This window comes from Falco biarmicus, chromosome 4 (assembly GCF_023638135.1).
Source record: "Falco biarmicus isolate bFalBia1 chromosome 4, bFalBia1.pri, whole genome shotgun sequence".
In the NCBI taxonomy this organism is placed as follows: Eukaryota; Metazoa; Chordata; class Aves; order Falconiformes; family Falconidae; genus Falco; species Falco biarmicus.
In genome coordinates this window covers 84775716-84790144 of record NC_079291.1, presented here as the reverse complement: position 1 = coordinate 84790144, position 14429 = coordinate 84775716, and the positions used below count along the sequence as shown (strand labels likewise).

Here is a 14429-nt window from a genome sequence, read left to right as displayed (position 1 = left end):
CCCCAACAACAACTCCAACTCCTCTGTAAACCTTTGGACAGTGTTTAAATTAATATCCAAGTGTAAGACCACACCTGGGGGAGATGGAAAGCTCAGCACCATCCGTTTCCCAAGCAGTGCTGATGAAATACACCGTGCTGCACAAATTTGTGTGTTCTACCTGTCCCTGACATCTGTCTTGGTGTGTAGGTAAGGCTTCTGCTATCCTGAACCTTATTTAAGTGTCACCTTTTGGGGTTTTGGGGGTTTGGGGTTTTTGGGTTTTTTCCTAATAGATCCTCACAGGTGTTTTTAATTGACTTTCACATCAGCTTGATGTGAAAGAAGAGCTTGGCTTTCCTTGGGCTCTGTCTCTCACTCATCGATGGTGCAGAGATCCCTCAGAGCAGCAACATTCCCACTTTCCCAGGACTATCGCCTGCATCTTGCTGGTCAGGGAGGTGCTGGTTCAGCTCAGCACCTCTGCAAGCATCCCGCAGCCCTGGGCGGCTGCCGGGGCTGGCCCTTGCATCCCGCTCCAGTGCAACCAAGAACTCAGCACCCAAGATCAAGCGGCGCAGCTGCAGCCATGCACCCTGCCTGCCCCGGGAGCAGCGCGGCTGCAGCCATGCACCCTGCCTGCCCCGGCAGCAGCGCGGCTGCCTGCACTGCGCCTGCATCCCTTCCAGCAACCTTCCTCCTCTTCTGCCTCCCCACGGCCCCCGCTGGGCCCTGTGCCGTGGCTCATGCCCCCAGGCCAAGCATCCCCAGCCCTGCTCGGAGCGGTACTGCAGGTGCGCTGCCCGCGCTGCCCGCGCTGCCCGCCCTGCCCGCCCTGCCCGCGCTGCCCGCCCTGCCCGCGCCCTCGCCTGCCCCCTAGCGGCGGAGCGGGCGCTGCAGCGACACTGCGCTGGGCACCCGGGGCTGGGGTCGGGGCCAGCAGCCCCCTTCAGGGGACACCGAGGCCGCTCTCGGCCCCCGCCCCGGCCCCGCCCCGACCAGGATCTTTTCTCTGGTCTTTCTGCGGGGCAGGTGGCTGCACTCCCGCCCCGGCACGGGCAGCGTTCACCGGAGCGGGGGGCGGGCTGGGACCTCCCGGGAGCCCCCGCCCCGGGTCCCTGCGGCCGGGGGTCCCACTGCAGGGGTGCGGAGCCCCTCGCCGGGCTGCCCGCGGGGCCGCTGCAACGCACCGGGGCCCCGGGCTGAGCTGCGAAGGGGTCGGCTGGCAAACGGGACCGGGAGCGCGAACGGGGCTGCGAACGGGCCCGGGCTGGGCAGCGCCGGGAGCGGGGGGCGGGGGGCGGCGGGCCGCGCGCGGGGCCGTGCACTGACTCAGCCGCCGCCGCCCCGGGCCGTGACGCGCCGAGGGGCGGTCGCTGCTGCCTCCATATAACGCGGCGGCGGCGGCCGTGCAGAGCTCACACCGGCCTTTCCTGCGAGGGGAGAGGGGCTGAGCAGCCGGGCAGCCGTCGCCTTCCTCCCGCTCCTCCTCCTCCTCCTCCTCCTCCTTCCTCTCCGCACAAGCTGCACTTTCACCGGCTTCAATGAAACTGGCAGCGATGATCAAGAAGATGTGTCCCAGCGAGGCCGAGCTGAGCATCCCTGCCAAGAACTGCTACCGCATGGTCATCCTGGGCTCCTCCAAGGTGGGCAAGACGGCCATCGTCTCGCGCTTCCTCACCGGCCGCTTCGAGGAGCAATACACGCCCACCATCGAGGACTTCCACCGCAAGTTCTACAGCATCCGCGGGGAGGTCTACCAGCTCGACATCCTGGACACATCAGGCAACCACCCCTTCCCAGCCATGCGCCGCCTCTCCATCCTCACAGGTACTTGGCTGGGGAGTGCCAGGAGAAAGGGGGGGGTGTCCCTTGCCAGCTTTCAGGGGTTCTTGCCCAGTTTGGGGATGTTTCTCCAGTCCCGGGAGGTGGGATTTTGTGTGTGCAGGGAGTGGGCAACTTTGCACCCTGCACGGGGTGGACAGGAGGATGCAGGACCCGGGTGCTGCCTGGTCCTTCCCTCCCCAAGTCGCCGTGTGGCTTAGGCAGTGGGTCTCTGTGTGTCCCCACCCCTGGAACCATCTCACGTTCCCTCTTTGTCCCCAGGAGACGTGTTCATCCTTGTGTTCAGCCTGGACAACCGGGACTCCTTTGAGGAGGTGCAGCGCCTGAAGCAGCAAATCCTGGAGACCAAGTCGTGCCTGAAGAACAAAACCAAGGAGAACATAGAGGTGCCCCTGGTCATCTGCGGCAACAAGGGCGACCGGGACTTTTACCGGGAGGTGCAACCCAGGGAGATTGAGCAGCTGGTGGGAGGGGACCCCAAAAAATGCGCCTACTTCGAGATCTCGGCCAAGAAGAACAGCAGCCTGGACCAGATGTTCCAGGCGCTCTTCGCCATGGCCAAGTTGCCCAGCGAGATGAGCCCTGACCTACACCGCAAGGTCTCGGTCCAGTACTGCGACATCCTGCATAAGAAGGCGCTGAAAGGCAAAAAGCTGCTGAAGGAGGGGGGCCGGGGCAGCACAGAGGAGGCGTACGGCATCGTGGCCCCCTTCGCCCGGCGGCCCAGCGTCCACAGCGACCTCATGTACATCAGAGAGAAGGCCATCGGTGGTGGGCACAGCAAGGAGAAGGACCGCTGCGTGATCAGCTAGGAGCCTCCGCTCACCCTGTGACGGGAAGGAAAGAAGGAAAGAAAGGAGGGGGGAAAGATGCTCGTTTCTGAACTGACTCAGGGTGGGCAGGTGCCCCCCCAGGCAAAGAAGGGGTCGCCTCTTCCCCAGCCTCCCTCCTCCCCAGGGATCACTTTCATCGGCTCCCTCCCCCAGGGGGGCATTTTGGGAGCGAGGGATGCAAAGGGGGAGGCTTTGGGGGGCAGGAGGGGGGTGTCGCTGGGACCAGCCTCCTGGGCAGAGAGACAGGGAAGAGTGAGCTGCTGGGCAGCCAGCTGGGGGGCTGAGCGTGGAGGGCACGGACCTTGGTGTTTCTTTCCCTCCCAAACCACCCAGCCTCGGGCACTGCCTTCAGGTGGGAGGGCAGGGGTCTGCCAGCACCTGCCTGGGGCTCTGGGATTGGTTTTTTGTTGTTTGTTTGTTGTTTTTTAACTTGAGAAGCTGTGCACGGCCTCTGGCTCTGTGTCGTGTGTTCGTCTGTGTCTGCAAAACACGTGCAGAAGACACTCCTAAGCTGTTGCAAAGACATTGCATAGTTACAGCCCTGATGGACCAAAAAACTGATTCTTGTTTACATTTGTCTTGTCTGATTTGCAAGATTTGGGGAAGGTGGGGGGAGGAGGAAGGGTTTTTTAAAATAAGAAAATAATAGGCACTTTATGTAGGTATTGCTTGTCATTGACATGAACAAAAAAATCTTCAAGTGTTTCTACTGTGGGTGAAACTTGATGTTTTATTTTTTCTACAAATTAATAAAATCTTTTTAAAATGACACCTGTGGGTTTGCCTTTGCTTCCTCACCCTGCCCCCTAGCAAAACCCGATCCTGCTGAACAAAGACCTAAGCCCCACTCCAAGCTGCTAAAAACAGCCCCTCAGCTCAATCCCTTTATTACCCCATTTTCTTCGACTCCCAGTGCAAAGGTTTCCGCCTCTGCAAGCAGCAGATTTCTTGCCACACAGGGTAACGAGGGGCCACGCACAGTTAGTTACTCAAACGGGTGACCGAGCCAGGACTCTTTCCTCACTTCACTAACGCTGAGTGACGATCCTGCCAGCCCCATGACACGCCGGGCATTGGCACGCCATTCACTGCAGAGACCAAGCTAACTGACATCACTTCGTTATAAAGAGCTGATTGTGTTTCATGCTTTTTCCCGATCAACTAAGCACACTTTAATGATGTCAACAGAGAGTGATTCATTTGCACCCAGTCTGGGATATTGTTTTTATTTTGCAACATGAGTAAAGGAAGTACTTTGCTCAGAAGGTCACCTTTGCATCTGATGGTTTCTAATCTCTTCCCAATAACAAGTCACAGTAATCATTGCTAGAAGTGAAAGGGAAAGGGGGAAGAGCTCTTTCTGGCTCCAGCTTGTCTTTCAGTTCATTTTCAGTCCCTGCTCTCCCCTTAATTGGCAGATCAGATCTACATTTAATACACATTAATGGCAAAAAAAAAATCTATTGAAGCCACAAAAACTAAGGTGGGTGAGTGAGACTGCAAACCAAACCACTTCAGTTTTGTTTGAAACTTGGATTCAAGTTGACAGACTTAACTTGTTCCTGTGCTAAGTGCCAGACATTTCTTTGGAAACATGTTGTTTCTTCCAGCTCTGCATATGCCCCGATTTCACAGGAACAGCAACTGGCAAAAAAAGGGAAACCACCATCCAGGCATGAGACACAAGAATTTATTGAGCTGGGACAGGCAATGGCTGGCAGAAAGGTAATTTCAGTAATAAAAAGAGTGTACATTGTGCTTTGTTTATCTTGGTGTTCTGCTTTTCTCAGTGTTTACACACTGGCACCTTCCCAAAGAAAGTACTAGTAAAGTATTCCAGCGGGACAGAGCAATCCTTAGGCTACAGGTGAGTCACAACCATCCCCGCTATCAACAAGCAGAATTACTTGCCTTTTGGTTTAGGAAAGGAAAACCCAACCCAGACCTCACTTCTCTTCTTTTGAAGGCACCCTCTGGTGCTGGTTCTCAACAGACACTCTATTTCACTAGCTGGTTTTTCACCTCTTCTGCTACCGACCTGCACCCTCTTTCAAGATAATTGAGAGAACCATGAGACTCAAGGTCCTGTCACACCTTCGTTAGTCAGTGAGATGCAGCGCTGCTTACCAGGTTGTCATCTGTCACCGTAAGAGCTATCAGCAGGACAGCAGGCAGGGAGCCCCGGGATCCATCCGAGTGTGATACAACATTCAAGAGCTTTCCATCAGCCACTGGCAAACGTTCAAGCCACACAAATGCTTGTGCTTGTGGGAAGCCCCTGGGGCACTCTGGATGTGCAACTGACCCATCGTGTTGAGCTCGACTGCTTTCTCATATGGAATAACTGAAAGCTCTTATCATTTAAGCCCTTTGTTTTGATTCTGCTTGCCCTCCTGTGTTTTAACAAGATACACAACGTATTGCCTACAAGACACACTCACCCAAGGAGACTTACACACCCAAAGCCTACCAAAATCCACTTCCTTGGCAGTCCCTGCTTCCAAAAAAGTGATGTAAAGACACAGGAGCTGTGCCCAGGCTATGCACATCCTCTGTGCTGCCAAAATCCTGCCCCTGCTCAGCCCACATCCACTCAGTGAATACACAAGAGGGGCAGTCTGGGATTTCTAAATCTTTACTTGGCTCATCTCAGACACAATCATCACTTGTTTAAAAAAACGGAGAGAAATACAGAAGTAATTGAAAGCAATCATTCCTCTTTCAACACACAGAGACTGGAAAGTGTCCCAGAGACCCTTTCCAGGAGCAGGGCCAAAGAGCTCATGCTTCTGTCTTATGCTCTCTTTATATTTGTCCACTTTTAAGGGGAAAAAATGCAGAAAATGCCCCCTTTTTTCTTGTTGAAGTTAACCACCAGGTACTTTGACCCTTAGCAAGGAGAAAACATAATGTCTCCTGCTTGCATGTACAAAAAATAACCCCACCCCGAGAGGAAACAGATGCATATATAAATGCACAGTCCTGCAGCAGATCTAAGTGAACATACTGCTGTAATCACCATATGTGAAGCACACAGTGTTCTGGTTCAGCGTGACGTGCCTGTGATCCACTCAGACACAACTTCAGAGCAACATGACCGAAAAAGCATACAAGAAAGAAAAGCAAACTTCTTCCACCTCTTTCTCTCCTGTTCAGCCAAGATAGGAGGTATCTCAGACCCGGAGAGCAGAGCTGTGCCCTTCCTATTCTTTGGGAATTTCAAACATGCAAAGGCTCTTGTACTTCTGCAGCAGTTCATTTTTGGTCCGGACCTGCTCCCGCAGGTTCTGCAGCTGCTGCTGCTGCTGCTCTGGGCTCACACCGATGCCAGGCATGGAGCTGATCAGCTTCCTCATCTCCTGGAACTTGTTCTTGAGCTCATTCAGCACCTGGTGAACATCCTGGCTGTCCTTGTCCATGCTGCAGAGAGGAAATTGAGATATTGTTAAATTCTCCTATTGGAAACACCCCTTTAGCCCACGGGGGTGACTGTAATTTCCAGTACAACCAGGGCTTAAACTGGAATTTACTGGGAAACTTTTGCCCTTGGTAATTCACCTATCCCAATAAAATGGACACAGACAGATATACAGCCTGGGTAGCCTCTGGGGCAAACTGGTTTCCTGCTGATCTCCAGCACAGAATCCGGTTACTTCGGGACCCATCGATCGTGTTAGGAGCTGGCCTGCAGTTCTAAAACATTACCACGGAGCAGGCTAAATTCTTCCTCTTGTTTGAACTCCCATATCTCTTTTTGGGGAAGTTAAGATTACATATGTGTGTTGTGTGTAGGCACCTGGAAAAAAAGATCTCAGTCTCACCCATGACCCGTTGCTGCTGTAATACAAAAATAAAAAAAATAAATCAATGCAGTCAAACAGCTTGACAGCAGAAAATAGAAACTGTTCCCCAAAGTATCAGAGAGTATCCAATGGCAGAGAAAATGGTACTTTGGAGCTTTAAAACGACTCTCTGGGGATGTATACCTAATAAAAGAGAAGCGACAGCTTTTTTTTTTTTAAGAGCAGCACAATTGGTTCAGCAGCCAGCTCTGTGCTTTTCAAGGCTCAGTGTTGTCTGAGGCAATGTCTGCCCTCAAACCCTCATTAGTATCTGCCTCAGCTTTGTTAGCACCAGCAAGACGTTTTACCGATTCCAGGCAAATACGAGCCCCTGCTTCCAGGACACCTATTAATAACAAGAGCGGGATTCTAATGGTCTTTGAAAATTGGGAGCCTGTTCAATAGCCAGACCTAAAAATAAATCTGCTTGGCATGACCAGGGCAGAGAGGTGCTCGATCATAACTTTGGGGAATCATGACACGGCTGAGAACGAAACTTTTAACCAGATGGTCGCCGTTTGTTTCAAAAGCCTGTTGGAACAAAATATTCATTACTCTCTTCTAAATAAAAATGCAGCTGGTACTATAATGTATCCCCATTATGCAGGCATTCACGGTCAGGTCAGCAATGGAAAAATACAGGCGCACACACAACCCCATGGCACGTCTGGGGAGGCATGGGCTGACACCGTCTTTAATCCCCCGTAGCTGCAGGCTGGCTTTGAGAGGGATGTCCTCCCTGCTCCACGTCTCCCCAAGTCTTGTTCCTTTCACCACACATAGAGAATTGACAGCTGACTGTCCGGCTGGTTGATCCAAAGGAATAATTATTTCATTTTTCGTTGGCTTGTTTTTTTCTCTGATGGGTGGTTTTCCTGCTGGATCAAGCCACTGAAGCAACTCCCTCTTTGAGGGCACGGACAGGCAGGGGTAAGGAGATGTGGGAAGAGACTGCAGCTGCCTGCAATAAAGCAGGATTCAACGCAACGTCCAGCCACAGGCAGTGCTGACCGACTGTGTGTAAGACCTGCCTTTAGGGACAGTGTTCATCGTTCTACCAGCACAACCAGCTGCCAGCGGAGCCACGCACTGGGACCTCAGCGGCAATGCTGTTTGACTGTACAAGGTTGAAAATATCAGCAAGCCCTGCTTAGGAAAACTTTCCCCAGACCCAAACAACAGGAAAGAGCACATGTCCTTGAATGTAAGCAAATTTACGCGGCTCCTGAGCACAGAGTCACCTTGGAGATGTGTCTTCATGGCTGAGTCAGTGTCAAAACAGCAGGGCTGGGCTCTGTGACTAGTGGCAGTGTTAAAGGATAATACATTTGCCATCTGTCAGGGACATGAGGCAACACATCCCACCACTTGCCTCTGTGGTCCTACACGTCTGCAGCACTGCTCAGCGTACCTACATCTGCTCAAGCTGCCCAGAAAATGCCGTGTATGAAGCCAAGGGAGGTAGCACGGTAGCAGGAGTGGGTGGCTCAGTGGGACAGGGCACAAGATATCCCAGGGACTGTCATCTGTGGGTCACCGTGACCTGCTCAGTGACGTATAGGAATCTGGGAGGTCTCAGCCCATGGCTACTGCCCACTTTGCTTATGTACATGTGCGTACCTGGCAATGGGCTTAACCTCACTTCTGTGGTCTGCACAGATCAGGCAGAAGCAAGGTCGGGGACAAGTTCCCCCAGCACAATGGGGCAACAGAGGGAAATCAGACAGTTTGCGTTCTCATGCCCTCATGTTTTGCCTCTGGACCAATCTGTCTGGGGATATTCAGTCTTTCCTTGCCATGGCTCACGCTGCAGAGCTGTTAAGGGTGAAATTCTCTGACCTTTCACACATCCTTGATACGAGTGAAACATCAGCGGGACACAAACCAGCCTCAGCTCCTAAATAAGCACACAGGGAAAGGGCAGCCAGGCCCACAACCAGTAACAAGGGAATTCATGCTTCCCATGCCCTCCACCTCACCCTGCAGGCTGCCCAGGTGAGAGCACAGAGCTGGCCTGGATGGCTTTTCATGGCACAGCCATGACCCTAATGGGACCTCACACAAGCATCTCTAAAGGGGTTATCCTGAGCCAGAAATGTCACAGTTCTCAGGATCTGTTACCCCTACAGTACTTATCTTGAACTGGGAAGAGACCAATTTAACTTGTACTACTGCAGAAGCCATCCTCCCTTTTGCAGGTCCCCAGAAACCAGCTGCATTCCTGCTCCAGCAATGCCTGTACTTTTTGAGGCTGTTATCAGCCAAACAGTACAGTTATCCGGAGTGATAACCCAGCACAAGTACAACACTCCTGCTTCCTGGCTGTTACCGGTGGGGCATTGTCCCTGGGACATGGGAGCACCTGCACCGCCCAGGTGACCCAAACACCAACCGAGGTACTGGTGTGACTCAGAGGGAGATGCACTTGGGGCTGCGCCAGCTCCCTCTAACACTATTCCCAGGAATTCCAGCTGGGAGAAAAAGGGCCAAGGAGATGCTGGGAGGTTGGAGAGCATTACTAGAGGGGGGACCTCATTGCCCTGCTACCCACCTGGGGCACCCTGAGGATGCTGGCAGTTGGAAAGCGTGATCAGAAGGAGGAACCCACTGTCCAGCTCCCCATCCAGAGCATCCCAGGGATGCTGGGGGCTGGAGAACATTACTAGAGGGGGATTCCATTGCCCCACTCCCTGTCCAGGGCACCCTGAGGATGCTGAGGGTGGGAAAGCATCATTAAAGGGGGGACCACACTGCCCTGCTCCCCACTCAGGGCATGCCTGAGGATGCTGGGGGTGGGAGAGCATCATTTGAGGGGGGGACCCCACAGCCCTGCTCCCCACCCAGGGCACCCTGTGGATGTTGGGGGCTGGAGAACATCCCCAGAGGGGGATCCCATTGCCCCACTGGGAGCCAGGGTACCCTGAGGACGCTGAGGGTGGGGCAGCATCATTAAAGGAAGCCCCATAACCCCACTTCCCACTCAGGGGATGCCTGAGGATGCTTAGGGTGGGACAGCATCATTTTTTTTTTTTGGGGGGGGGGGGTGTAGCCCTGCTCCCCATCCAGGGCACCCTGAAGATGCTGGGGGTTGGAGGACACCCCCAGAGGAGGATCCCATTGCCCCCCCGGGACCCAGGGCACCCTGAGGATGCCGAGGGTGGCACAGCATCATTCGAGGGGGGACCGCACGGCGCTGCTCCCCGTCCAGGGCACTCCGAGGGTGTCATCAGCGGGCCCGGGGCAGGGCAACCCCGCACCGCGGTGCCCGGCTCGGGGCGGGGGGCCCGGTGGCCGCGGCCGCCGTTACCATTTGATGATGTCGTGGACGAGCGGCAGGAAGGAGAACTCCTCCTGCGCGGGCGGCGGCGGCGGCGGCTTCTGCTCGGCGGGCGGCTCGGGCGGCGGCGGCTCCTCGGCGGCGCGGGCGGCGGCGCCCCCCGAGGCCATGGCGGACCCCGGCCGGGCCGCGGCGCCGCGCAGTGACGGAGCGGGGCGGAGCTCGGCCGCACCGCCCTTCCCGCCCCGCCGGACGCCTGCGCTGCGCCTTCCCCGGGCTGCGGCCTGCGCCGGGCCCGGGCCTGCGCCGGGAGGTGGGCCGAGCCTGGCCCTGGGCCTGGCCCGGGGTTTGGGCTGGGCGTTCTCCTGAGCTTGGCCTGCGCCTGGGCTGGGGTTCGGCTGGGCCAGCACTGCGGTCTGGGCAGGCCTCCCTCCGCCTGAACCTGGGCTGGGGTCTGGGCAGGCCTCCCCTGAGCTTGGGCCGGGGTCTGGCAGGCCTCCCTCCCCCTGAACCTGGGCTGGGGTCTGGGCAGGCCTCCCCTGAGCTTGGGCCGGGGTCTGGCAGGCCTCCCTCCCCCTGAACCTGGGCTGGGGTCTGGGCAGGCCTCCCCTGAGCTTGGGCCGGGGTCTGGCAGGCCTCCCTCCCCCTGAACCTGGGCTGGGGTCTGGGCAGGCCTCCCCTGAGCTTGGGCCGGGGTCTGGCAGGCCTCCCTCCCCCTGAACCTGGGCTGGGGTCTGGGCAGGCCTCCCCTGAGCTTGGGCCGGGGTCTGGCAGGCCTCCCTCCCCCTGAACCTGGGCTGGGGTCTGGGCAGGCCTCCCCTGAGCTTGGGCCGGGGTCTGGCAGGCCTCCCTCCCCCTGAACCTGGGCCGGGGTCTGGGCAGGCCTCCCCTGAGCTTGGGCCGGGGTGTGGGCAGGGCCTTCCCCTGAACTTGAGCTTGAGCTTGGGCCTGGGCCTGGGCCTGGGCCTGTGCCGGGATCTGGGCCTGGGCCAGGGACAGCTGGGCCTGGGGCTGAGCCTGGGCCGTGCCCCTGTGCCCCCCAGCAGTCCCCGCTCCCAGCCAGGCCCCTCGCACCCCGCTGGCGCGTTGCTCTGCACAGGACTGAGCTTTGCGCGGAGGTGGGAGGCTGGAGAAAGGGCAGAGCGCAGGGTCCTGCACCCCGAGGGCAGGGCAAGGAGAAGGGCTCCCAGCCCCTCATTGCACGCAGATCAGTGAGCTGAGCCTGTGTGCATCCCTCCTTTTTGAGCCAAATCTTAGGGGAAAAATCACATATTCTGTGTTAAATCAGTAACACTGCAGGGTTTTGCTGTTGCTTTTAGATCCCAGCTTTCTGCTGTGGTTTTTCATTAGTTGGTGTCCTTAGTTTGACTTTAATGCAACTGGGGACAATATGTCGAGGGGGCTGAGTGACAGGGACGTGGTCTTTGTAATGCCTTAAAGATGGATACTTATGTGTGACCAGGCTTTCTGCCCAAGAGAGGAGGCACAGCTGACATCAGTCGGAGGGGAAGCAAGCTGGAGCGTTGGCTGAGAGCCTGAGCTGGAAGCTGGAGGAATCTGGAGGGAGAGAGACACAAATCTGGTGTCAGGGCTGGGGCTGCTGTGAAGCTGGGAGACGGGGAAGAAATGGGGCTCTGGGGTGACTGACCTGTGGGTGGAAGAGGCGGCTTGAGATGGCGTGTGGTCAAGGTTGGGAGATGGAGGGTGATGCCTCTCTGCACCAAACGGCCTCAAGAGTTCGCTTCAGCAAATGGCTGTGGCTGTCTTTAAACCCCTCTGTCAACACAAAGGATTGCAGCACTAATAATACCAGCCACAGTCATGAGTTTTTCTTCCTGAGTTGGCCTAGAGAAAATGCATAATTTAATTTTTCATTTGAAATAGGCCCCTCTGCTCAGTTATGAGCCGAGGATGACTGGGAAGGCAATTTTCTTGTTTAAACCAATTTCTTTTGAAAAAGCAAACAGAAGCTATTTATATATCAAATGAAAATGCTGGTAACCATTTAAACATGTGGAGTATTGACTGTTTGTTCTAAATATAGCAGATGTAATCGCTCACTTTGTTCCTACTGTCAGGAATAGAGCCTGGCTCAGGCGCTGATGCTGGAATGTGCGAAGGAGGAAGGAGCCCGGGGGAGCCCAGGTCCTGCTGGGCAGATCCCTGCGGGGAGGCTGGTGGTATTTATGCTCCTTGACTGAGCCAAGCAGGAGGTACAGGATGCCGTGTCCTTTGTATGGAGCTGAGCTGAGAGGTTCATTTCTGTCACTTTTTATGGGCTGTTTCTAAAGCAAGGCTTCGTTCAGGCTCTGTGGGGGATGCTTTTCTCTGTACTGTGCCATCTTAAACTCTCCCCTTGGCTTGATGGAGGAGGGCAGATAATTGCTAGGCTGCTGGGCGCCTGCCTCTTGTGGGTGAGTGAGGCAGTCGTCAGAGCAGGTGACAACATGCAGATACCATTCAGCCGTACCTAAAGCCCTGTCAATCAGCATTTCTTTGTGTCATTCAGTTCCCATTTTGGGTCATGTGTTTCCACAGCAACTGAAACACACAGCTTTATCTAGTTAGTGTGCCTCCTTGTCCCTGCCTCTCACCTTCCCTGTCTTGTGGGAACAGCTCCTCCAGCTCCCTCAGGTGACCCATCTCCCTCCTTTGGGGCTTGTCACATCTTGTGGCAAGCCCAGGGGAGAGTGAAGATGTTTTGTGGTAGGGTTGTGGTTTGACAGGCTCCTCCATCACTGAAGATGCTGGTGAATTGGCTGGGTGAGACTGTGTGGTCACCATTTGAGTGTCAGCTTGTATGAGGGGCACAGTAGAGCTGTTGTCTGTACCATGATGGTGTATCCCGATCCCTGGTGAGGACTGCAGGGGGATGTGAGACCCAGCTGACATGCTGACAAGTGTTGACCTCAGGCGAGGAGCAGTGCTGGTGTGCCCTAATCTTCACCTGCCCTTGTGGAGCTCCAAGTTGTGAGACCCTTGTCCTCACAGGGTGACTGATGGCCTGGGTTGTTTCCTTGCAATGCAGTTCCTATTAGATATTGCCCACAGTGTGGTCTTCTTCATCCATGTCACTTTGCAGGCCTGTCGGGTCTCCATCTCGAACGGAAGGGCTGTGTGACCATCTGCTGTTCTGTGGAGCTGGTGTTGGTCTGCAGTTCTACCTCATTTTCAGTCTGTATTATTTTTACCCTCTGTCAGTTCCTCAGCAGAAGGGTTTGAATGAGCAACCTATGAAAACTAGTGAGGCAGCTAAAACATGAACAAAATTGCTTAGTGTTGAATGAAAAGAGTAATTTCCCCCTGGATTTGGTAATAAACCTGAAGTGCAAATGATCAACCCATTCCTCGCATTTGATTGTGGCTCTTTGTATAATTCACTTGCTGGACAGCCAGTTTCTGAAATGTGCAAATGTCTCCAAACCATCTGATCTCGGCATCTTAAAACCATCATGCATACTTGCTGCTCACCCAGACATTTGGTTAACCCATTATCCTGAAAACCAGCTGATCAAATATTCTATATCCAGACCCTCTTTTGTTATTGCCTGTTTCCTTTACGATACCAGTGTTACTCTTTTTTTTTTTCTTTTTTTTTTTTTTTTTTGTCATTTCTGTACAAATTGCACCTCTTGTCTGCTTCCAGAGGTAACTTTTGAGGGATTTACCACCAGTTACTTAATCCAGCACCAGGTGACTGTGCCTTTCACTGTTTCCTTACAATGACTTCACATTTTTATATTGATGGTCTGGCATTTCACTGGGCTCCACTTCTTGCTGCCGGACCATCTGGAGCTTGTTGTGCTGTTGCCACCAGCTCTGTTAAAATTTTTTACTGTGTGGCTATCACCAGGTTGAACTTTATCTCTTCCTCCTGCTGCTGCACTGCATCGTCAGCCTGATTTTCTATTTAAGTCTTGCTGTGCTGCCGTGCTGGGATAAGTCTGTATTGCTAAGTCGGGAAGGTGTTGTCAGGGTTGTGGCCACCTGGGATGGGGTGATAAGAATGAGAAGTTCCAGCTCCAGTCCTTGGCTGTGGTCAGCAGCACAGAAACGCTGAACCTTTTCTTTAGGTCGTGGCTGTGATCCTGCAACTGCTCAGGTTCCTGGCCAAGATCCCCCTAATTTTGACCAGATGGGAATTTGGTCTTGGGCTCTGTTCTGAGTCCTGATGTCGTTCAGGACCCTGGTGTCCCAGACTTCTTGGGGGGTGCTGATGGGAACTGGGGAGGTCGTAAGTCAAGCTTCATCCGTTGAAGTAATGTTTTAGCCAAAGAGATTTAGGCCCTGGAGGTCTGGCTGCCCCGGGACATGCAGCCCTGCATCACCACGCGCTCCCAGAGCTGCTGGTGCCCCAGGTGCTGTTGGTGTTTAAGATCCAGCTGGTATCAACAAGCAGCACCAAACGTGTCCCAAGCACCTTGGTGCCTCCGGGAGCTCACCGTGCTTTGGCACAGCCGCTTGCTGCTGGGAAAACCGCAGTGCCCCGTCCCAGGGCTGCCGTGGGGAGGAGGGCTGTCATCCCATGGCCCAGGAGATGCTGTCCTTGAGGAGAGTGGCTGCTTCTCCCAGGCAGCCCAGTACAGAGGACAGAGCCTGGGACAAGAGGTGGCACAGGAGGTTTGGCCAAGCTGCTTGTAGCTCGGGGTTGGG

General features: G+C 54.8%; 2 protein-coding genes and 1 long non-coding RNA gene across 4 annotated transcripts; 2 read left to right on the top strand and 1 right to left on the bottom strand.

Annotated features, from left to right (window-relative positions):
* The first annotated feature begins 1397 nt into the window (after positions 1 to 1397).
* Positions 1398 to 3426, top strand: RASD1 (ras related dexamethasone induced 1). Of its 2 annotated transcripts, none has more exons than XM_056336829.1 (2): positions 1398 to 1809; positions 2086 to 3426. In XM_056336829.1, the coding sequence occupies exons 1-2, from the start codon at positions 1524 to 1526 to the stop codon at positions 2634 to 2636; spliced, it is 837 nt and encodes a 278-aa protein (XP_056192804.1). In that variant the 5' UTR covers positions 1398 to 1523; the 3' UTR covers positions 2637 to 3426. The 2 variants fall into 2 exon arrangements, with proteins under 2 accessions (XP_056192804.1, XP_056192805.1); XM_056336830.1 differs by having other exon boundaries at positions 2157 to 2406.
* Positions 3427 to 4325: 899 nt separating this feature from the next.
* On the bottom strand, positions 4326 to 9990 carry MED9 (mediator complex subunit 9). The gene is made up of 2 exons (XM_056336831.1): positions 9807 to 9990; positions 4326 to 6077 (listed from the first exon to the last, which is right to left on the bottom strand). Exons 1-2 carry the CDS (start codon positions 9944 to 9946, stop codon positions 5861 to 5863), a joined length of 357 nt encoding a protein of 118 aa, XP_056192806.1. The 5' UTR covers positions 9947 to 9990; the 3' UTR covers positions 4326 to 5860.
* Positions 9991 to 10001: 11 nt separating this feature from the next.
* On the top strand, positions 10002 to 13120 carry LOC130148358 (uncharacterized). Its single transcript, XR_008821539.1, has 2 exons — positions 10002 to 10089; positions 11239 to 13120. It is a non-coding gene; the product is annotated as an uncharacterized LOC130148358 (long non-coding RNA).
* Positions 13121 to 14429: the final 1309 nt, after the last annotated feature.